General features: G+C 43.0%; 1 protein-coding gene and 1 long non-coding RNA gene across 5 annotated transcripts in view; one reads left to right on the forward strand and one right to left on the reverse strand.

Annotated features, from left to right (window-relative positions):
• The window catches only part of HTR1F (5-hydroxytryptamine receptor 1F), a 120,480-nt gene extending 97,125 nt beyond the window's left edge, over positions 1 to 23,355 (forward strand). The window contains exons 3-5 of one of the 4 annotated variants that reach the window (XR_012662133.1): positions 7,112 to 7,247; positions 9,380 to 9,513; positions 11,846 to 12,653. Coding sequence is in view for 3 of the 4 variants with exons in the window: in XM_075102538.1 (XP_074958639.1) it covers positions 17,084 to 18,178 (1,095 nt within the window). In the remaining variant the exon portion in view is untranslated. Of the gene's footprint in view, positions 1 to 7,111; positions 7,248 to 9,379; positions 9,514 to 11,845; positions 12,654 to 17,045 lie in introns of those variants that run through there. The other 3 variants (XM_075102538.1, XM_075102546.1, XM_075102555.1) reach the window with 3 other exon arrangements.
• LOC142061464 (uncharacterized) overlaps positions 1 to 24,943 on the reverse strand; it is a 124,552-nt gene that overhangs the window by 75,843 nt on the left and 23,766 nt on the right. The window lies entirely within an intron of this gene.

Raw genomic sequence — 24,943 nt, forward strand, 5'->3', positions numbered from 1 at the left:
CAGAGTTTGGTGCACTGGGCAGAGGCAGCTGTTATGTCATGCATTACACACAAACACCAGCGCCATCGTTCTTGCCAAATGTTACTGCAGAAGCAACGTTTGTACAAAGAACATACTTCCTTCTTGCCATCCAACTTCACCACTGCTCACTACAGGAAAAGCAATTATCTCTTAATCATCACAGAAGTCAGAAGCCAACATAAAAGCAGCAGATATATATAAACAGAACAACAGACCATGTCAGGAACCCATTTATCTGTATTAAAATCTTTATCCATTTCAACATAATAAGGAGCGTAAACCTATTGATCCCATTAAACACAGCTGAAACACATCTTGCAGCAATGCTTTTCATCATAACAAAAGGTAATCTAATGATCCTGAACCATATTTGATGGTTATTAGAAGCCAAATTCTATTTTGGCAGTTGGGTTGGTTTCTGGTTTGTTTGTTGGGGTTTTTTGGTTGTTTTGTTGTTGGGGTTTGGTCTCTTTTTTGTCAGGGTTGGTTTTGTTTTGTTTTGCTTCTTTCTTCAGTGTTCTTCAGTACTTACTTTCCATGTTTTATCTCATCTCCAGCTGAGATATATGAGAAAACTCCATGGCATTTAAAGGTCTGCAGCATTTTTGCCACTGCTAGTTGAAAATAATAGGGAAAAAAGGACTTCAGTATATTTGAGCATTTTTCCCTCCTACAGTGCTATCTCAAATCACATGTTTTCTGAAAGCTCCTAAGCTGTTTGTTATAGGGTTGGGTTTTTTTTAAATTAAAGTTTGGATTTAGACTGGTTGATGAATAAATGGTTATGTCTATGAGTTTTTCTTCCATGCAGTGCAGCATACTTTCTAGTGAATTGAGAGTATTGACAATCGATATTGTGGTCAAACCAGGTCATACTGCAGTAATCAACAGAAAAAAAAAAAAGGTGCAATATTAATAAAATGTTATTTCCAACACAAGAGTTTCAAAGATTTTAGGACAAAGGTAGCTACGTGGCCTAAATTAGCTCCTCCTAATTAATTAGTGCCTCCTAATGAAAAAAAAGTTTCAGCATCAGAAACAGAGAGAACAAAGCAACTGGAATAAATTACTTGCAGAAGGAAAATACTGTGATTGCTTGCCTGGGTCTAAAGCAATCCATCTAAATTATCAGAAGGGATAATAAATATTGCAGTAGATGTCAAGCACCAGCAAACCTGGATGCTGCAGCTAATAGAGTTGGAACTTTTCAATCCTGAAACCCAGAGTTAAACACGTACAGAACAGGCAGAGATTCCAGTAAAGACAATATATTTGATTTCTTCAGATGCTGGCAACCACATTCATTTTATCTGCCCTAGCAGCTTTTCCTAATATAGCAAGTCACTAACCAGACCCTGAGGGCTCAGTTATCCCCCTGCTAAGCAGGAGCTGTACCTTGGGGGTGGAGAGGAACGCGCACCCGTCGCACACCAGCACCCGGCCACAGACAGCAGCTGGAGCAGTGGGTGCTGGAGCTTGCTGCTCTCTGACAGCAGATGCAACAAGTCTCCTGCCCTCAGAGGGGCTGAAAGTCTTACTGGAGACACAAATAGACACCCACAGCCCTCAGGGACTATTGCCACTGCTGGAGGGCAGATTTCTCCCCATCCCTCAGTGCCTGGGTACAGCGTGGCCTGGCCAGGCTGGGAGCCAACAGGGAGGTGTGGTGCCCTCCCTCCCCAGCCAGCCCTGTCCCACAGCCTCCAGCAAGGCGAAACAAGCCAAGGACACCCCCAGGAACCACCCCAGCCAGGGAAGGATACAGAGATTTCCCATGGGAGGGAACGGGGCACTCATGGAGGTTACAGACCTTCCTAACACAAGGATACACACATGCAGTGTGCCTACAGCCAACGCACCCCCTGCCACCATCCATTCCCAATCATTATGTCACAACTCCGTAGTACCAGGCAGGCAAAAGTTTATTTGTGTGCCCTTTTAGATTGAGCAAGTATGCTTTTATGCTGGCTGCATACTCTAGCTGTATAAAAAAGTGCGCATGAAGTTACAGTAGCTCCCAGACACATCAGACAGGAAGGGCTCCACTGGCTCCCTTACCCAAGATATCACCCTCTGTTCACAAAGTCCCTCTCCTGGTGTGCTTTTGGGGTTTCTTTTTGTTTGGTTGAGATTTTTTTTTTTTTTAAGTGCATGCTCCAAAGAAACCACAGCACAATCTTCAGGACTTTAATCTTCCAGCACTGGAGAGGGAGCCCATGTACCACAGGACTAAAGTTTTTTAGATAGTCCTTACTTCTGCAGCGGATTTAGCCCTGTACTTTTCTTAGGATTTGCTGCTCTACATATTATATACCACAAACATATCACAAAGGTACAGTGATAGAGCTGGATGGGCCATATAAGTATCATAAGTGAGTGATTCAGCTACTTCTCCTGAGCTTGCTAGTTTTATGTGAAGCAGTAGACACTCAGGACAACTGATTAGAGAGAGCACCCTCTACATACAATATATACATAGTATATAGATAGTACATACAACTATCTGTAGCTATATCTGTACCTTTGTAAGAGAGTCTTTAAATCTTGGAACTATGAGGGGGAATGTTTGATATATATGACCTAGCTACACACTAAAGATTGAGAATCAAGAAACAAAGAGGTAAAAGAATCCCAGAATGTAATGTCATCACTTAGTGGATAAAAATGGGAAAAACTGAAATTAGAAAAAGAAACAAGGGACTATAGAGATATGGAGACTTGCCTGAATCTATTCATTGTTCTTTTCCAGAAGAGTTAACATTAAAATGTTCTTCAGCTTCAAGGAGCAAAGACTTGTTTTGAACACTAAGGAAATGTAGTTTTCAGTAATGACTTCTTAAAATAGAAAACATAGAAATGATGGGCAAAAATAAGATGCAATGTACACGTGTACCTACAAAAGGACACACGATCTGAGACCTTATACTGTATTTCTCATTACTTCTCAACACTATTGCTGTTAAAAGCCTTTTACCGTAAATTTCAGCATCTTCAAAGGGTAAAACTGAAAAGGCATTTTAGCAGAGCGTTCAAAGTTATAATTTGGTCTTTTCCAGTCTCCTGGTAGAAAAATAGTTTGTCATGCTATAGTCCATAGCTAAATCCCCCAACTTCCCAATGTGAGAGCTGGGCTCTAAGCAGTCCAGGGAAAGGAATTCAGCATTTTTCAACAGCACTAAGCACAATGCTGCTCCCGTACATAATGGGCCAGATCATACAGAAGCAATGGCTTGCCTTTGATTTTTCTTCTCTCTGAAGATCAGTACATTAACCATTTGCCTCTGTCCTTTACTCCTACTTTTTACCATGTTATTATGTGAAAGCACATCTTATAATCTTTATCTCTCTCAGAAACTACAGGGGCCATAGACAGCCTACAATTGCTGAGAATACACTGGAGGTTTCTGAACTCTCCTAAAGCAGTTCTGAGTACTGATGTGCCTTCAGCGGATTTGGGCAATTAGATACAGCTTGTTTAATGCTTCTCTTCACCACCAAATGAACATTATCTGTTGTCACCTGCAAATACTGTCCTTGTGAAAATTTTTGCAATATATTGCAAGTGTACATCAAGATTACAGAGAAATGTTCTTATCATATAGAAAGATGCATTTCGTTTTCTCAGCGTACAACTTAAGGAGAAAACAGCTGCTAGAATTATTGCTTCTTTATATAAGTATTCTAATCTAAATCTAAAAGATAGCTTTGCTCAACCCTCTTGAAACTGCATACTTTTTTTCTTACTCAGGAAACAAAGAGCTGAAGTGCTGTCTACAAGCACCCCTAGCGTAAAGTAGTATCTAAACTTCTCTACAGTGCTGAAGGCTTTCATAATCACAAAGTTATGTTTTAAAGGATCTTAGAAAGCCAGCATCAATAGATTCTCAAGGGGGGAGAATCAACAACAGTAAAAAACCCTTTGAAATTTTGTTTGGAAATAGTTTCTTAGGCTTATCATTTTATATTCTTTAGCTGCTTTATCAATGAGAAGTTTGGAGGATCAGCTGAAGCTGGATAATCTTGTTAGACAACTGCTGTCTGTACTGAATTCCTGGGGCAACAATAAGGTGGTTTTTCACAATTAATTCTGAATCATCTGCTTAAATTTTAAGAAGCCATTCACTGTCATCTGTGCTGTATGTCAAGTGTCACATCAGAATTATGCAAAGGAAAAAAGTTGCATGTGACAGTCTGTTATTTTTCTATCAGAAATGAAAATGAGTTCACAGTGTTAGAGAGCTTAAAACCTTATTTAGTACTCACAGCGTCTGCAACAGAAGACCTGACAGATTCAGGAGGCTTCCTAGGGAAGATAAATCCTTGCTTCTGTGTTTGGACACATTTTAACACTGTCCTGCTGCTACGAGCTTTCTTGAAAGTGTTGTACTCCTAAAAATATACCCAAGGCCAAAGGCTTCTAGGAATTATTCAGCAAGCTGTGATGCCAGTTGACCACAGAGACAGTCCTCCCCTGCCAAAACGTGGTGCTGAGATCCCTGACCTGACCGTGCACAAGTCATTTCCAGACCAATGGCCGGTCTGGGCACGGCAGCAGCTGCTCCAGCTCACCTCCCTCCTGTCCCCACCGCAGCAGGCCTGCACGGAGCCAAGCAAACGTGCCAGCTTGCTTAGACAGCTCAGAAATCCCAAATGCTGATTTCCACTGCACCTCACGGACGTGCTATTTGGCATCCTGGTTCTTCAAAGAAATTACTGTATTTGCAAACATCCAATACAAAGCAGCAGCAGTGCGGGATATACACACGTTCCAGCGCTATGCAGGGGGTACTGCAGCACCATCCTCCCCATGCATTCCCCTTCCTCAGGTTCTCCCCCAGGTTTCCCTTCTGATGCACTCTCGCCTACTTCCATAGCAGTCCCAGCAACATTGTTTTTATTTTACCCAGGCTGTCCCAGGAATTTTCTTTTTTTACAACTATCGGTACTTGTAAAAGAGAACATGTTACAATGCAATAATAAACTGAAGTAGGGAAAGGCATGCTCAAGAGCTGCTGAGTATTTTGAAACTGAAAGAAGGAGGAAAGCTAAAGCCCAATCTGCAACAGAGGATTTTTGCCAGCATAGCTGCAACCCAGACCTCAGATGCAGATGGTTTATACAGGCCTGGAACAAATGCTTTTTTGCAATTAACACTTACACCAATTCACTGAGTGAACTAAACTCTTCAGAGATTAACTAAACATGAATGTTAACTAGAACATTCAGTTGTGTCAATGCTAGGATTTAAATCTTTAAAAAAAAACAACACACAACAAAACAAACAAACAAACGAGAACCCACAAAGAAAACCACACACAACTGGAAAAGCATATGAAAGTAGCAAATGAGGACTTCCTAGGTATGTGGTACACCCTCCCTTTGAAAGACACACCCGCTAGACAAAAGTTTCCTGTGGTGCTCATGGAGAGTTTGACCAGCCAGTTACTTGCTCACATTAATGCTCTGCCTCCCCACAGGAGAAAGAACATACAAGAATGGCTCTATGTTTTGTATTACCAGCACTGTGGCACTCCATGCAGAGTACAACACAAATCATCTCCTTCTTAGTACGGACCTAAGTTTTAAGGCACAGAATCTGGATTTTGGAAAGACAGCCCCCAACCGAAGTGTTCACCGCAGGGAATAAATCAATCTTAGAAACATCTCAATAAAATTGCAGTGCCAGTTAGGAAGCACCAGTCTCAACTGTGTAATTACAGCTCTTTGCCTCTTCACTATGCAAACTCTACCAACAGGAGTCTCCACTTACCTATGAAGGAGGCTAACCGCTTGGATCTCTACAGGTTGACACAGTACCACATGGTATGGTTTCAAGTCCACTGCAAGTCAGTCCAACCACAGTGATCCATCCATCCTGACCTGAGGACAGTTTAATTACCCCTTCTAAAATGAAAAGTCCTAGGCAGGTTCCCAGGTTGAGATTTTATCTGACAGCTCCAATACAGTACCTTCTTGTGCAAGTATTTCAGATCCACTTAGTAAGATTTCCCCAGTCTCCCACCTGCCTGTTCAAAGCTCCACCTGTGCTCTCAAAGTTCACTTTTTCCCTGCTAAGCTTTTGCGTAGCAGTTTCTAGTTTCTTGGTAAGGTCTGTGTGTTACAGACCTTACCAAGGCCACCCACACTCGCCGCTTCCTGGGGGTCCGCACTTTGCCAGCATTTCAGACAGGACAAGGTCTGCTGTGCCATTGTCCCATGGCGCATCCTCCTCCATGCAGTGGTGGCAGCCCTCTGCACAGAGCAGGAGCCAGGTCCCTTTGCACCCAGGCAAACAGCAGAAGCTCGCACTTGCCCTTGCCTTTGCCCTTGCCCTTCCCCTCCTCACACCTTTTACAGGGTCTCTCCCTCGAGCTGCTGTTGGTTCACTGGTGGAAGTTATCAGGGCAAGGCAGCCTGACAGAAAAGCGTTGTCTGAAGGAAAACCCAAACATTCCTCCACAGCAAAATCATTTCCCTCAGATGCATCACTTTGATAAAGCTTTCAACAAATTCTGCCTGGTTTTCTGGCAGCATGTGGATCCTTTCCTCCCTGTCTTTCCCAGGGAGACTGAAAAAAAAAACCAAAAACCTACATTTTGAGTTCTGCTTCCACTAAAATCTTGAGTCTCTTAATTTTCCTCCCACTTCCAAACCCACCAACTTTAAGGACAGTTTTGTTGTTTTACTTAAACTACTTCTTGGCCAGGACTACATGTGCATCATTCAGAGGAAACAGCCTCCATTGTCTCAGCAAATCCTGATAAAGAAAATGTTAGACAACTGCTGTTCAGTGCAAACGCAATGCAGACTTTACTATCTGATAGTCCTATTTCATCACATATAGATAACAAGACCTATGGAAAGACCTTCAACCTGTGATATTATCAGATGAGGTCTAGAATAAAGACAAATGACACAGCAGAAAGAAGTGCAAGGAAAGATTCTGGGAAGTATGCAGCAAGACAGTCTTTGTAAAAAAGCATCAGTCTTCAAACTAGGCAGAGATGAGATCGTAGATTATATGAATTTTGCCACCTCTCCAAATTGCAGGTGATTAACCACAGACTCGTACTGTTCTTGTGTCACGCAGAACCCCTGCTGCAGAGGAGGAGCACACTGACACATCACCTCCAATCCTCTTCCAACAAACTCTTGAGACTGGTTCTCCCTCAAAGCTCTCCTGGTGGACACACAGCAGAAAAGGAAATATCCTACTGTTGGCCCAGGTGATAGTTTGAAAATGAGGTTTTCTTATATTGTAGATTGAAATGGAGATCTTTTCCAGACACATACTTGAAAATATTGTTTTGTTACTGTCCAGGAGTAAACAAGGTAGTTTCTTTCATTTGAATAAAAGCTTTCACAGTAGTTGTATAATAAACCCCCCATTTGATAAAACTCCCAAGAAACTAAGACAAAAAGTGCCCCCATTATCTTAAAAGTCAGGTAAAACAGGATATTTTCTCACCAAAATTCCCGATAACAAGGTGGGGGGAGAAAGGGGGGAGGAGGAGGGGGGGAGGGAGGGAATGTTTCCCAGTTTAACTCCTTGCAATAGAGTTTCAGAGGTAGGTGTATCAGTGAAAAAGGTTTGTGACTTACACCTATGTACACATGTGTTCTCAGAGGGCTAGCAAAGAACACATGGCCCCAAAGCATAAGGATGAGTAGGAAGTGGGAGAAACAAAGCTGCATTTTATACCATTCAAAGGAAGTAAAACTACCTCTCAACTTCCTTGCTCCAACACCGCTTTGTGATTCCTACAGGTTTCAAACCCTTATCTAAAAGGCAGTGTTTTGAAACACAAGCAAAGCCATTCTGCATTTTCACCTCGCTTTACAAATTCAGTTGATAATCATGAAAGAAAACCCCTCCTGCAGAGTATGAAACTAGTTGTACAAATTCTGTAGAGACGAGTGAATAGTCACTACTTTGATTCACTGCCAAACCACAGGAAAACTTGAAACAAAAACAAACAAACAAAACCTTTGCTTTTTCTTCAACAGAACTTAAAAACAAAATTTTAAACATCTTTTCCTAATATGGAAAATTTTTGGCTGAACAGAACATTTCAGGCTGTTAGTTCAAACTAAATTAAGGGTGGCTGGCCAAAGAGTGGGGATAGGGAGTGACCCACTCATGATTTGGAAGATCCAAGTTCAGATCCCAACCACCCATCCAAGGGGACACGTGCATCTAAGGACAACAGGGTGTTGACCACATGGTTACATGGGACTTTTTCTGTCTGTACAGAATACTTGCCATCATGAAGGTACCATTTTGCTCAGTGGAGAGCTCACACAGGCAGATGGGTGCCCAGACATTACTTTGTTTCTCACAGACATTTATTTACACACCTCACAACATCAACAGCAGAAGCGATGGCAGGAAGCAGCTCCCATGAGAACTACTGTCCAGGACCTGGTCCTCTGGGGCTCTTCCACACCATATACAATATAAGAGGCAACTATCCAGACCTCTACCCTGAGAGCTCTGGACTAGGGATTCAGACCAGCCTCAAATAGGAGAGGATCCTGAATACCCTCATCTAAAGAAATATAAAATTAAATCACTGCCATGTCCTCTGGAGAACTAGGAATATGGGTCTGAAATTTTCCCTTTCTCCAGCCAAAATGATCAAATTCATAACAGGTTCACTGTCCAGTTTCCCAGCAACTGAGGCTGCATTTAGGAGGCATGTTTACTGTTTTATATAAGCCAGTCTGTCACCCTGTGGACCATGCCATTCTTGCTGTTCCTCCTTTCCCTGCTCCCAGAGGGCTGGCTGAGAAGCTGGCTTGCCTCATCCCCATCCCCCTCAGCTAGATTAAAACAGATGGCAGAGGGACAGGAAATAAAGAGCAAACACAGATGAGTGACTAATTTTCCAAAAGGAGAAAAAAAAACCCAAGCCCTCAACTTCAACACTAGAAGCAGCAAGGAATGCATAATTACTTTCTGAGCATCATTCTTCCATATAAGCAAATGCAGCAGTTGCTACAGAAAATGACAATAACCAGGGTAGGTATCCTCCAGGCAGGCTTGACAAGAGGCACTGGACTACACTGCAGTCCAACAGACGCAAGTAGAGAACATGGCAAAGGCACATAAAAAGAGTGCATCACAGACTAACCCCACCTATGTAGCAACCCTGCTTCCCAGGCAGGTTTTGCTGAGCACTTCTGCTCATAGTTACGTGGCTGAGTTCAAAGCTAGCTCAAGTGGTACCTCCCCAGGAACTGTAGCAACAGCTTTGAAATGCAGGGGGCAAGGAGCTGCTCCCCTGTGACAGAGGCGCAGGGATCCCTGTTATGCAAGGTTGTCACATTTGGGGTTGAAGAGTCTGGTATTTTGCAGACTGGAAAACATGGAATACTTGGTAACGTTCATGAAGTAACAAAGCAAGGACCAAAGCCTTCTGGAAGGAGATGTGTCAAAGGACTCATAGCCAGCACGCTGCAATTTATACAGCCTCAATAGGAAACATGAAGGTGAGTTAATTATACCAGGGAGAGGAGGACAGGAGCTATTTCAGTGCTTCATTCTGCCCCATTGCCAGAGATTACTGCCTTTGTTCTGGTCCTGATGGAGTTGGTACTTGCATCTCCCTTGCCAGCAGCCAGTGGCACAGGGCAAGTTCACCTTCCCTGGTAGCTTGAGCAAGCCCTCAGACTTTGCATCTCAGATGCCTCAGTGGAAGCACTACCTCCCTCCTGTTGATTTTGCCTCAGGAGCAATAACATGACAGAGCAGATATACTGGGTGCTAACTTTCAGGGCTAAGTCTGTCAGGCTTTGTCATTTTACCCACTTGGGATCATTTCTGTTGGCTGAAAGAATTTAAAGAGCCATCCAGAACATTAAAGCAAGCATCATCTTGTTGTGCCCGACACAAAATATACTGCAGTGTATCATTTTGCCAAGACAGGGACTCTTAGACTGGAAACATGGCTAAGAAAAGCATCAAATGCAGGTTTACCGTGCAACTTCTGTGCTTTGCATTCAAGGCACAGAAATGGACTTTTCTTTGCCATTCTGCGAGAAAGGAGAGCTCCTGTACTTAGCCAATAAATGTATTTGTACATCTCAGAGCTGGAGGCATATATTCTACAGGACTCTCAGATTTGGTACCTTCGTGGGTTATACTGATATTCAGGACATGACGCAAAGCCTGTCCATTTACCCATACTTGTCCTGAGCGGGTGCTTGGGAGGCAAGATTCTGTATTATCTTTAGTTTATATTAGTTCAATTGATTTATCTATGATTTTGTAGTTATTTGTGGTCTGTGTTTCTAGAAAGGGGTCTGTTGTGACTTTCTACAAGTGGAAATTATTTATAACTCCAGTTAACTGAGACATAAGCAGCGAAACTTAAAGAGCTTCTGAGTTACTCCCCCAGCTTAGCCATACGTTTCAGGTCCTGAGTGTGCTCAGTCCAGTGGACTGAGACAGTACCACCCAAAACAGGGAATCCAAAGCATTACTTCAGCGTGCAAATATGAATATTTGCTGACAGATGAAGAACTGGAAATAACCTCCTAGTTAAGCAGCAGATATAGGGGGGAAAATGTTTTAAGCATGCAGAAATGCAGATTGGGAAAGGAAAACTGGCAACCTTGTGATTTCTGCTTCACACTTCAAGCTGCTGATAGACATCTACTTTGCATTCCAGGAATGGCAGGTTTGCAGCAGCTGCCTTCAGCTGGCAAGTAACTCCTCTTATAAAACTGCCAGTCACCCCTACCTTGTCCCAGGGGACACACTGTGGTTTTAGGAGCCTTAGAAGGAATTATTGGGAGGAAAGAATTTAAGGACAGGGCACTAGGAATCAAGTGAAAATGTTCCTCTCCTCTTCCTTACCTGTTAGGACTCTAGGGTTCAGGCTCAACAAAGCACACATCCACTATGAGTTCACCCTCTTCAAACAGATTTGTTTAATCTAAAAGAGCATTATTTCCCTCTACTCATATTTAATACAATGGATCACTACTAAGCTAACTGTCATTACTATATCACATGGTTGGTATCTAAAGGCACACAGCCACATCAGGAATGATTTTTACAAGATCATAAATAGTGGCTTCAGCAGCCCTTTTAACTCCCAAGCACAGTATAACTACTTCATCCTTCTATGGTTATTTCAGTCTTACCTCCAGTAAGTGTCTGGGTAGCCTATACAGGCACAGCTGATAAAAGCAGGAAAACTGAAAACAAGCATAAAGTCTTTCCCTTCATCAGGAAAAGAAGTTTGTAGGATCAGTTTCCACTGGAGCAAGAAAGCTGGGCCTTTCTATTTGGCTTACAGATCAGTTGGGCCAAAAGAGCAAGGGATCCTGCTAGCAGGTGAAACACTTCATCATTTCAAAGCCAGCTGAAGCCTGTTTGAGTGAGAGAGATGGGCAGGATCTGTCTCTGCCACTGGTGTAACTTTGTGTTTACTTAATGCACAAAGGCTGTAATCGCTATCTCTTTAAATACCCTTTATTCAATCAGTGGCTTATTTTGCTTCGTGAGTACTGTTACTTGTTTTAAATTAAAGACACATTTTGCTAAGGAACCCACAGGGAAAAAAGCAAGAAAACACCCCCCAGGTATGCTCAGAAAACTTGTATTCAAAATCAGTACTTAAACCCTAATCAGCAAGTTTTCTCACTGCCAGTGCTTAAAGCAATATAAAATGAACTTGGACCACAAATCAAGATCTGTAAACTTCTGACAGTTCAGTCTCAATTCAGGATCCCAAAGAGTAAGCTCATGATGACTTTCCCAAAGGCACTGCCAGCCATGTTCTTCCTGCAACCAATGTTTCATATTATTTTCCAGGTTTACTCAAAGGCAGAGGAGTGCTGTTTTTCAAACCTGGAAGGACAGACTACTGCTACAGAACAAGAGCAATTCTGTTACTATTCCATAAATTTCAGACAAAAGTGGGTGGTTATGGGCTTAATAACATACACAAGTTCCTGCAAAACTGAGGAGCACCAACAACATTCCCTTTTCTTTGAGTGGTCACTAGGCAAATTCGATGTTTACTTTTGTGATAAGGCTGCACAGACATTTTCCTCCCCGCCTTCTAAACAAGATCAGGAGGATGATATATGTGCTTTTACAGACAAGGAAGTACTTATATTCTCATCACCTTAACATGCCATATCTGGGAGGGATGGGAAAAAGATCTGTAGAAGTGGCTAATTCCCCCGAAATAATAATGTTCATGTATCCAAGATAACAGACACACTGCCTTAGATGAACAGCAGATTCCTTTGTTTACAGGGCTCTTGTTCAGCAATTGAAGGCTAATATTTTAACAGGTCAGCTGAAATATCACACTTGTATTTTAAAAGCAGTTAAATAACAGTTTAAAATACCAGTTAAAATAACAGCTGCATATTGAAAAGTTAATAATAAAAGACAACCCTTCCATCAGCGTCAAGAGCAACTTCCATGGAATAAGAAATATTAGTGATAACCTGACAGATTCAGCTTAGCCCTTCGAGAAGGGCACTAAGTTGCCAGTTCCACAAATATAACCTTAAACACCTCTGGATTGTAAGAATTTCTTCGAAAGTAGTTACATCTCATTGTTGAACCCATTCTATAATTGCTGAAATACAGATTTCCCTTCAGTTCAGCATGGCTACAAGTTTGTTTTCATCCACTAAAGTAAATTTGCTACTCAGAGAAGAGGGCTCCAAGTCTTCCATTCTTCCTTTGAGGTCTTGTGTCAAGTATGTGGCCATAAGCAGATGCCCACACCACAGGACAGAGTGACTATGCCTGCTCTGTGAGGCAAGAGCTCGATAGACTCACACAGGGATAACAGCAAAGTCTGAGCTGAAAGTACATTGAGTAGTTTTGCCAGTATGCCCACAGCACTCCGGGGTACCACCTGAGATTAGATCTTCCCTGCAATAAATGCAGGCAGGAGATGCTCTCCTGCATCCTAATCCAGTGCACTGTTTATAGCATCATCCTTCATACTCCTAAAAATGATTCAGTTGCTTGCTGAGGACAGAAGCCAGTGATGGCCACTGATTGAACCAAGTTCAACTTAGTAAGAGAAAATCCAGAATTAGTTCATCCTGGAAATAATTGAAAGAGAGAGAAGCAGCAGTCCTTAAATGCTACCAGCATTTCAACTCCACATATTTATAAAACAAACTTTTTAGCAAATGATCACCCAATAAACTCGCGTGAATTCCTGCCACTGTTAGCAGAAGATCCCCATCCCGCTTGGACAGGAAAGTCACCAAACTTTGTGACTGGCACTACCAAGCAGCCCAGCCCAATGAACGGGTCTGTAACCTCAAAGGGAGCCACCATCTTGGAGGGCACATCTTGCCACCCTACTGCTGTCTCCCTTGGATAAAGCCACACTCTTTGGTCTGCTCAGCAGCCTGCAGGGACCACCCTGGATGCCTGCTGCTGGGGCTCTGAGAGCAACAGCAGAGGGTGTTAACTCTCTACATAGGAACAGGAGGGCAGTATGTCCAGAAGGGCACGATTAAAGAACAGATTATGTCCCAAGAGCAGGAGACCCCCGCTCAGTTATGTATCTAACAGTAGTACACTAAAAACTTGGTGTGGTGTTCTTCAGTGCTGTTGTGTTTCCATGCTAGCAGCCTGAACAAAATCTGGAACCTGGACTATCAAAAACCTGGACTTCTCCAAGGCTTTTGATACGGTTCTCCACAGCCTCCTCCTGGAGAAATTAATGCATTATGGCCTAGAAAAGTGGTCTGTGCAGTGGGTGGGGAACTGGCTGACAGGCCGCACCCAAAGGGTGGTGATAAATAGCTCTTTTTCAAATTGGTAACCTTTCACAAGTGGGGTCCCCCAGGGATCAATATTGGGCAAAATGTTATTCAACATCTTCATAAGTGATCTGGGTAATGGGATCAAGCGTAGCCTGATGAAGTTTGTGGATGACACTAAACTGAGTGGGGAAGTAGACCCTCCAGAAGGGAGAGCTGCTCTGCAGGAAGATCTAGACAGGCTGGAAGAGTGGGCCAGCAAGAACCTTATGAAGTTCGACAAGGAGAAGTGTAAGGTCATGCACCTGGGAAAACATAATCCAGGAGTGCAGCACAGACTGGGATCCACCTGGCTGGAGAGCAGCTCTGTGAAAAGGGACCTGGGGGTCCTGGTGGACAGGAAGCTCAACATGAGCGAACAGCGTGCTGCTGCGGCCAAGAAGGCCAACAGGATGCTGGGTTGCATCAAAAAGGGCATCGCCAGCAGAGATAAAGAAGTCATCATCCCACTCTACTCAGCGCTTGTCAGGCCACACCTGGAGTACTGTGTCCAGTTCTGGTCCCCGTGATACAAAAAGGATGTGGCCAGGCTGGAAGGGGTCCAGAGAAGGGCCACCAAGATGATCAAAGGACTGGGAAGCTGCCATACGAGGATAGGCTGGGAGAACCGGGTTTGTTCAGCCTTGAGAAAAGGAGGCTCAGAGGGGATCTCATCACCGTGTACCAGTACTTAAAGGGCAGCCACAAAGAAGATGGAGACTCCCTTTTTACACGGAGTCACATGGAGAGGACAAGGGGGAATGGGCACAAGCTGCTCTTGGGGAGATTCTGATTGGACATGAGAGGGAAATTTTTCACAGTGAGGACAGTCAACTATTGCAATAATCTCCCCAGGGAAGTGGGTGACTCGGCCACGTTGGACACTTTGAAGATTTGGCTAGACAGGGTGCTGGGCAATCTTGTCTAGACTGTGCTCTTCCTAGACAGGTTGGACTAGATGATCTCTGAGGTCCCTTCCAACCTGTGATTCTGTGATTCTGTGTGATTCTGAGCGTACCGGCTGATAATCTTAAAACCACACAGAGAAGCATAATCAGTGCACATGGCAAGTGACACTGTGCTTCTTATAAAGAGCCTCCAAATCACTGTAGCACGAAGGAAACCTACTTATTCCTACACAACAGTTTTGCAAACCCACCCATACTATTTTCCTTACTCCACAGTCTTAAACTGAATAATCTCTCAAGAGCTATTAATCAGCTTTCATTATCTCTAAATTGCTTTTTGCTTGCTTGCAATTAAGGACTAATATCCAAAGAGTTAGAAAGTTATAAGGTAATTAACCATGAGTAACTGTTCTAAAATATGATCAACTGCTGGTTATCAACAGAAGTCTTAATTTTTCCCAATAACTTTTTTTTTTCCCTATGTATTTATACAATCTCGAAAATCAAGATTTATTTAGCAGAGGTTGAACACTCACCAGAAAATACTATATGTGCCTATTCTTTCTCTGGAAGGCAGCTAGCTATAGACAAAAATATCTGCAAACTAGCAATTACTGTGGATTCAGAAGGTTTTAAGGTGACACTGACATGATAAAAGACCTATTTTTATGCATATGAAGTATATTTCAAGTTCAGAGAGAGGAACACAGAGAGAAAGAGAGCACACACATGCTGTAATCAGCTCATGTACAGGACAAGATTTTGCTCAGCATTTTTAAATATCACTATGTAAAATACATTTCTTTTCTTTTTTCTTCCATACAATTAAATGTTGGTCAAGCAATGCTAAAAGCCTTTTTCAGTAGGCCAATAGCATATTAAGCATTGCCCAGGTTAGAACATCAAACCAAATTAGTGAGCTCAGTCCAAGCTTGTATACAGTACATGAGATTCTTTTTAAGCCACTCCAACATAATACCAAAAAAGCTTTAGTTATGTTAATGAGACCCATTTTTCTTAAGAAAAAGTATTCACTTATTGTACTTATTCCCCTCCATGTGGCATCCAATGCAACACAAGCACAACGCATTCACTACACTCCAAAAGTTATCAGAGAAAACCCCGCTTCATCTGGTAGATCTTGCATGCACAAGAAATTACATGTCAAAACTTGCAAAAGGATGAAATCTGATCCTCTTAACTGCGAGTTACAAGCCCTAGCCTAAAAAGCTGGAACCACATACTTCATCTGCAGTCTGTAGAGTGCTCAGAAACCCTTACTGATAAGCAAGTAGGGTGCTCATCCTCAGAACACAACCAAGAATTTATTTCATCAGTATTTCCCTGCTTTCTGCTTCCTGCAGAGCCTAAGAGGAGTTACACTGTTTCTGTGGAAAGAGTCCTTAGCAGAACAACTAGCATCCAAGTTTTCTGCAGTTTTCTTTGGCAGCAACCACAGAGCAGCAAAACTTGAGGAAAAGTAAGAATGTTCTCAAGACTAGGTATAATATTTCAGTTAGACAATAAATCAACCATTTGAAGCTTTCAAGTGTATTGAGCTGTTCCATTTTAGAGCTGCATAAGAGGAAGTTCTAAAATGAAACTTTCAACACTCAGTTGTTTCTTCTCCTGTTTGTACTGCAATGTTTCACATTTCTGTTTTCTCTTGAAAACTATGTCCCAGTTTAGAAAGCCCATGTTTACCTATACCCAAGGAAAGACTCACATACCGATGGGGAAAAAGTAGTTTATGTAGAGAAAAGAAGCGTTATGCCCGCTTCCTGTGGACTAAAGTTTTCAACAGTCATTGCATTGCTCAGTGGAGTAGAAAGTGCTAGCATAAAAGCAGTATAAGTACTTACTTTAGGATGAGATTGTCCATGTTTAACGAGTTTCAAGACTCCACTATAATCCATTCAGAGTAACCATTTAGCAGGAGGGCTGGCTCTGCAGCCCAGGGGCTGCACTGATGCCACTGCCCAGCTCAAGGAACAAGGCTGGTTCCCCATGCAGCAATGTGCAGCACCTCACAGGGCCGGGCCATCTCAGGCACCATGGCACGCTCCTCTCCCCTGCCATGCAAACATGCCCTTTCCAAGAGCAAGAACAAGGAGAAAGAGGCGGCCCCTATTCTGGAGGCAGATCATCCCATATAGTGCTACTCAGGAAAATCTGTCTGGAGCAAGAATCATTTCTAATGATATGTCTGGGGTTCTTGTAAGTTTGAGACCTTTAGTAAGTTTGAGTCTTTTAGATTAAGAAAAATCAAGACTTCCTGGAGGCTGAGGATGCACTTTCTGAATGTTTTTACTTTTCCAACAGGTAACTGCTCCTGCTAAAGATCACCTTTAAAAGGGAACATGGATTTAATAAACTCAACTGAACAAAATGGTACATCAGAAGAACTATTCAAATGGGTGACATCCAAGATTCTAATTTCCATCACCCTGTCTGTGCTTGCACTAATGACAACAGCCATCAATTCTCTCGTGATGACTGCAATAATTGTAACAAGAAAGCTCCACCACCCTGCCAACTATTTAATCTGCTCTCTTGCAGTGACTGATTTCCTTGTGGCAGTCCTAGTGATGCCCTTCAGCATTGTCTACATTGTAAAGGAGACCTGGATCATGGGGCAAGTGGTGTGTGACATTTGGCTGAGCGTGGACATTACATGCTGCACATGTTCCATCTTGCATCTCTCTGCCATTGCTTTGGACCGGTACAGAGCAATCACGGATGCTGTGGAATATGCACGGAAAAGGACACCTAGGCATGCTGGCATCATGATTGCAGTGGTATGGACCATATCCATTTTCATCTCCCTGCCACCTTTGTTTTGGCGGCACCAGACGACCAGCAGAGATGACGAATGCATTATCAAACATGACCACATTGTTTTCACCATTTACTCTACATTTGGTGCCTTCTACATCCCGCTGGCCTTGATTCTGATCCTTTATTACAAGATATACAAGGCAGCAAAAACATTTCACAGAAGAAGTGTCAGCCGGATTGTAAGGGAGGAGGTAAACGGACAAGTCCTTTTGGACGCAGGTGAAAGAAGCACCAAATCGGCTTCAATGCCCAGCACAGTGGAGAAGACATCAGATCCCCTGGTGGACTGTGATAAAACCAACATCACCATACGAAGCCCCAGGTCTGAATCTAAGCACGAAAAGTCCTGGAAAAAACAGAGAATCTCTAGCACAAGAGAGCGAAAGGCAGCAACTACGCTGGGTCTGATCTTGGGGGCATTTGTGATCTGCTGGCTCCCTTTTTTTGTAAAAGAAGTAGTTGTTAATACCTGTGAAAGATGTCACATCTCAGAAGACATGTCTAATTTCCTAGCATGGCTGGGATATATAAATTCCCTGATTAACCCTCTCATCTACACAATCTTTAATGAAGATTTCAAGAAAGCCTTCCAGAAGCTTGTGCGGTGTAGGCAATAACTTTAAGAGCTTTTGTTCATGTAAAGAGAACATACTCGTTTTTTTAACCTGTATAAATTTATATAACTGAGATGACATTTGTTGTATTTAAGGAAAAGCACCAAGACTCTACATTTACATTATGACTTCTTTGTATCAGTAGTACTGGGAGCATAAATAACCCAGGTTTTAAAGAGATAGATCATATGGGATCAGTTTTGCACTGGAAAAAGAGGTAGCATATTGTGGCTCTGATCGGGTTGGGATTTGCACAGCTGCCTAGCTTGAAGCATAAGGAAACACACTCTTGAAGTAGACAAAGAAACAAAATTTAAAAAAAAAAACAACAAACAAAACTAAAAACCAAGTAACCCTCGGTCATCAATGAAGTTTTAAGTAAAACCACACACAGATTTTTAAACCCTAATCGCAAGTAAGAAGACAGAAAACACATCTTGGAATTCAGACATGATTTTATTTGTTTGACACAGGCCTGCAGCACAGAGCCAAGCCATCCCCAGAGAAGGGTAGTAGCTTTAAACATACCTCGTACCATTCTATGTTGATCTGCTGAGTGCAGCTGCAGCCCTGCCTTCTCCTGTAGATGGAGGACTTCCCTGTGTTATGCCCTTGCAGCACCCCAGCAGCCAGCAAGGTGCTTTCATGGATTACCAGTTTCATAGCAAGCCAGCGTTGTGAGCTCTCTGCCATTGTGCACCCATGACAGACATGGGCATAGCCCCAAGGGAAGCAGCCAGGCAGCTGGGGCACCTCCGGTGAGTTGGGTATACATAGTGCCTGGTGCTCTGAGACACTGTTTCAACAGGGTCTAGTTAAACTTGTAAAGAGCAGCTGGTCCTCCTTATGGAGATGTTAGAAGGGAGGGAAGCATAAGACACTCCTTTCTTTGTGTCCTCATCCCTACCTTACACACCTGGCCAGGCACGGCCTCTGTGACTTTCAGCACCAAACCAGCTACACAGTTTGTGCCAGGTCCCCCAGACCTGGTGGGTGGCTTAGTGAGATTTAGTCGAGGGCCACCTGATGAAGAACTCAGGCTGGTAGCTCTGGCTCAGCATGTTCAGCCCTCCACCCCGAGAAGTCCGATGTCCCCCAAGTCTTTTCTCGACTGCCTCTAGAACTAGGGCTGGGCACCCTCTGCCCAAGCATGTGAGAAAGCAGAGACCAACCGCAGTGCTGGCAGCGTGGGTCTCTGGAAAAGGCTGTGAAGCAGCTTCTCCAGTAAGGGCAGGGGGAGCGACCTCAGTATGCAGTGCACACCTGCAGAGGGGAGCCTGTGGGATGCTCACTGGCTGGCACCTCTAAACCCCAGCTTTCTCCAGAGCATCTAGTCCACGTCCCCACTCCCAGCAGAGCTAAAATGACCTCGAAGGCACTCCAGCCAGTCCTGGCCAGCTGGTTCAGTCAAAGATTACCACAATGAATATATCCCTTAGTGGGCTGCCTTCTAAGGCCTCAAAGAAGGCACCTTGGCCAATCTTGATTTACATGCTCTAGATGCCAAGACACAGCATTAATGAGTGCTAGAACAGCACTTGCCTCAAAATCAACAGCGCAAGTTTGCCAACAGCTAAAGGTACTAACAGAGCAGTGGGCATTTACCCTTGAGTGCAGATGAGTCACTAAGAGCCGCACCTGAACTTGGGGATGGGTTGTGCACTCTTCAGGGCAAACAGGTTCAGCCTGTGTTACTAAGACCCCAGCTTTATATTCATTGCCAGCCATTCAATACTGTCTAGCATGAATAGCGACTTAAGGCTCCTTAGAGGAACTACAGATCCCACTGTCAGCAGCAGCAGTGTCCTGCAAAGGCACTCTGGTTAGGCACATGGGCCAGCAGCTTAGGGACATCACAAACAAGCTGAGACATGAGACCACTATGCACACCTTTAGTTCGGGAAAGGTTTCACTGCTCTTTGCGATTGTTCTTCCAAGAGAATTTCAGTGGTTTGCATTAGACAAGAAAACCCAGAAAGAAGGCATCACTGTCATTTCTCTCTCCCTTTCCCTGCCCTGTATTACAAACTGGAGTTTGTAGTATTTTGCCCACTGGCTACCAGCTGACACAACAGCTGTCAGAGGTGTTTCTTGCAAGGTTACAAGATTTGAAATCTGAGACATTGAACTAATTTGTTTGTCACTTGCAACTTACTGTATTCTGCTTTCACATCAAGGTCCAGATGATGAGATGCTATTCAGAAGCACTAGGAACGGTGCATTTGCTTTACTGTTGATTTTAACCCAGCCAGGAATCTAACAGAAAGCTCACTTGTCATGCCGTGTAGCTCTAGCACAGCAGTAGCACAGCTAAATTTTGAAGATACTAGGATGCGACAGAATGGAATTTGGCTCATGCTCAGCACAAGCTAGCGCACTTCACTACCACTGCAGTCAGAGCACAGCCTCTGCAGACCCTGTGACCCCGGCAATGGCTGTATTATGCTGAAAGAAAAAAAACCCTGCTTTAAACATCAGCTGTGCTCTACTGTCTCCAGAAAGAGCTTTCTAAAGGGATGAGCAGATTAGCAGAAGGCAGCAAAGAAAACCCCACTGAAACATTTAAGATTGAAGGCTTCTGTTTCTCACATTTCCTGAGTACTGAGTCACAACATTGGATGTCTAGGGGCAGGACTTCCTCTCCCGCTGTTTCTCCCTTTTTGACTGCTGGAGGGTAGAGTATATTGTTTATCCACTTACATGTAAGAAGTTTGACATTATCTTGTGAAATCAAATTGGAATTAAAAATAGGGGTTGCTTCTGAGGAGAAAAGATACTTAAAATACTCATATTTAAATAATAACGGATAAAGCTCAAAGAATGAAACGATATGTAGATAAACAGAAAATAGCTGTCATTTATGCACTGTTAACAGTATTATACTCTGAATCTAATTAAGCTGCTAAACATTTCTCAAGATGCTGGGTGGTTTATTTGTATTGTTTTCACTGAGCTGTATCTGCTCGCTCTTCAACACTCCAGTGGTGGAAGATGCAACTACAAGAAATCTAAGCAAACGAGTGGGTAGATATCCTATTAAAAGCACTTGCAGCTTGTGGACCATCATTTCTTGGTGTCTGACTGCAACTTGTCCTCTAACAGAATCCACTGTGCTGAACACTTTATGACACAACCCCACGCAGTATCATTTCATCTCTAGTGCTTATCCATGCATGTGATGTGTTAAGAAAAAGCTTTAGCTCCTCTTTCAAAATGCATAAAGGTTAAGATTACTGTGGATGGTGCTTCCCACCCCCCATGAAGTACATAGGCATCCACCGGAGCTTAGCACTGGATTTAAGGAGCAAGAGGGAGTAAGATTTTATGCACTGGAGCTAAGATTTTCTGCAAGGAGCTCTGTGCTCTGTGAGAGTTCAGTGTCAGCAAATAGAAAAAAATATGTCTGGTTTCCTATCTCTAACAGAAGACTCTGTGTCTGGGGAAAGGGTTTACATCTCCTTTAGGGTTTGCATAAAGCTTCCTGGATCCCTATCCCTGCTGCAGCTGCCCTCCCTGTTGCTGTTTGCTGCCCACCCATCCACCCATCAGTTTAGATTTCTTCCAACACCTAGAGAACTGGATTTGGAGCAGCTGACCTGCTCCCACTTCAGCTTTCACAGAGAATGATTCCTGAAGCAGCTGTGAACACTATATCCAGTTCAGGTGGATGGTTTTTGCTAACAGCAAGCCGTTAAATATACCTCATTATCCTGTACTCATTTCTTTGCCTTTCCTCCCTGCCAGATGCTTTATTGATGTCCTTTCCTCTTGAGGATGGCATATCCCTACAAAGGGCTTAGGGATACAAATATAATTCTGTTTTAGTGATGCAGTCACACTTGTTAACGCATGACTGTACCACCCAGAAACACCCACTTCATCCAAATGCGCTTTTGGCAGTCACTGTCTTCAGCTGGTGCCTAATTGTTCTTGGTGCTAGGGTGGTACACGGAAATAACTATGTGCCAAACTATTTTCTCCAGTAGTTACAAACTCAGCACATAATTTCTATGCAAGTACACATTACTATTTGGCCTTTGCATTTCATATTCCCTTGCAGAAGGGAAACAGAAAATCACCGCTGTAGCCATTGGAAGGAAGGGCTTTTTTGAACTCCACACACCAAAGTGCAAATGCTGCAATAAAAGAATGAAGAAATCTTTGTAGCACCCCTATAAGGATTAAGCATAAACCTAACACTGTGTTTCATCTAGAAACAAGAGCTGCACCAGTGCATGGGCAGCTGTTCTCAGACAGAGATCTCAGCAGTCATCTACCGGTCACGGCAGGCACTCACAAGCGCTCCAGCACCTGAACAGTAAATGGCATCTGCTGGTCCTCCAAAAAGTGCTGCTGCAGTACAGGGACAGTACCACCAATAGCAGAACTGCTAAAAATTACCAGCAAGATGTTGATATCTCCTCCTCTGCAAAATCTGGAAATGAATTAAACAGATTTTTTTTTCAGGATTTTTCACTTGTCTTTTGGGGAGCCTGGGTCAAATGTTCCTATTTTAACCCTCAACCAGGAAGGCTAAACCTCTAAAAGAAACATAAACATTTCTTTAATCTACTGTTTTAGTCATCATTTAGTAACTCAAGAAATTAAAGCCTCGATGATACCAAGCTTGGCTAAGAAGAAAGATTACAGAGGACAGAAGAAACAGAAGTCAGCAGCATTGGTGTGAACGGTCAAGGTTACCAACTGACTTCAAAACGGCCTTTCTGGTGTCAAATCCCTCACTCATAACAAACACCAATGACTGACAGCAACCTTATATCCTCAGGAACTTACTAAAATATGAGTTTCCTAAATTCCAGTTGTTTACATTTAAATAAGTTACTTTTTAAGTAAGAACTTTGCAACTCAGGAAAATTTCAGAGGGAAATATTTTTAGGCAAGGAAAAGTACTGTATTTCATTAGTCAAACTACATTAGTACAATTACGTATTAAAAATCTTGGTTGAGGCAGAGTAAAATTAAAGAAGATGCTTATTCAGTGCTGTTACTTTTATCCACTAGTAGCCCAAATCAATTGTATCCAGTCTTTAAGGCCTATATTTAAACTAGTTTTGAAGGTATTAATTGTTACATACCAGATGGGCACCACTAACAAAATTAGCCTGCCTTTCCACTTTAAAGCAAGATAGTTCCATACATATGTGATACTTTCACTCACTAAATTAAACTTTTTTGTGATCTTCCTGTATGCTCATTGATTTGAAAGTCAGAGCAGTATTTTATGGTTTGGGTTTAAAGACAAAAAAACATGTTTAACGCCACAAAAAGTGCTAACTGGTAAGTTAATGCTAGAAGAGCGATTAATCTTCTCGCTTTCAGTTTAGATCATGACTGGTAGTAGACATTTAATGCAATAGCTAGCTCTCTGCTGGCAGCACTCCAAGATGCAAAAGTGGTGGCTAATTTGTATGACAGCAAGCGTCTGCTAAGCAACTCACTTTTGGCTAAGCCTGGTTTCCTATATTTCATAATACAAAGCTGCATAAAATAGTCCACAGCCATGAAATAAGAAATCAGCCAGTTTGCACTCCAGTCATTTCTAGTCTGGCAGTCACTAGAAGATAGTTGCTCCACAAACACACACCATTAACCAGCAGGAGCAAAGCTGTGTCTTTTTCCACAGCAAAAACAGTCAAAATCTTTCACATCTATCTATCATTTCGGAGGTAGCCAGGAGGCAGCCTGAACTGACTCACCATCAGGTGGGCTCAACACAGGCCAGTACTGCTCCCCAAACAGTTGCAAAAAGAGATCTCTTCAAGGAGAACACCACCAGCAGCAAGCTTAGTCAGTACCAACTAGTAACAATACAAAGAGCAATCCAGCATCTGGCCCATCTTCCCCGGCGAGGGGAGGTCAACCAGATATTAACAGTCCCTTAATATCAGTTCCTGCAGCTTACTGTCTGTCCTAACTGAGCTGGGCTCTTTCAGTCCTTCCAGCATGTTTAGCAAGCCAGTGAACTACCTCATCAGCTCTATGCTGGTCAGTACAGGATTTGCATGCCCTATCATCATAAAGTCCAGCTCTGAAGCTTGAGGTCATCATTCAGCTTCGGTAAATGCAAAAATATTGGAATTCAAGATGACAAAAATTCAAGTTAAAGGTTTTCAGGTTGTGGATTTTTCTTCCACATCACTTTGACAGCAAGTAAATTGTGGTCATTTTGAACCCAAAACAGTTTTGCAAGGAAGATATATCTACAACAGGTAAGCATAACCTTATTTTCACACACATAAATACAAGTTATACTACCCTTGGACAGTTTCAAACCTCATTCGTTGATGGTCTTTTGCATTTTGACAAGCATCTCTCCCATCCTGTTTTCAAAGTGTGGAAGAAATATTAACAAACTAATTACCTGAGGTAGGTAGGAGGTCTTATCTCTCTTTTACAGGTAGAAAACCAGAAGCCAAGGGAAGTAGGCACTCAGCACCTCAGCCTGGGTGAGGTCCTGGGGTGCCATTCAGCATACAAAACAAAAGAAGGAAACAAAGGGTGTTTTCAAAGCTAGTGCCAGAATCACAGAACAGTTGAGGTTGGAGGGGACCTCTGGAGGTCATCTCATCCAACCCCTCCCTGTTCAAGCACAGGGACCTACAGCAGGCTGCCCAGGACCAAATCCAGACGGCTTTTTAATATCTCCAAGGATAAAGACTCCACCACCTCTCTGGACAACCTGTGCCAGTGCTCAGTCACCCTCGCAGTGAGAAAGTGTTCCTTACCTTCAGATGGAGCTTCCTGTGT

Source organism: Phalacrocorax aristotelis, chromosome 1 (assembly GCF_949628215.1).
Source record: "Phalacrocorax aristotelis chromosome 1, bGulAri2.1, whole genome shotgun sequence".
Classification (NCBI taxonomy): Eukaryota; Metazoa; Chordata; class Aves; order Suliformes; family Phalacrocoracidae; genus Phalacrocorax; species Phalacrocorax aristotelis.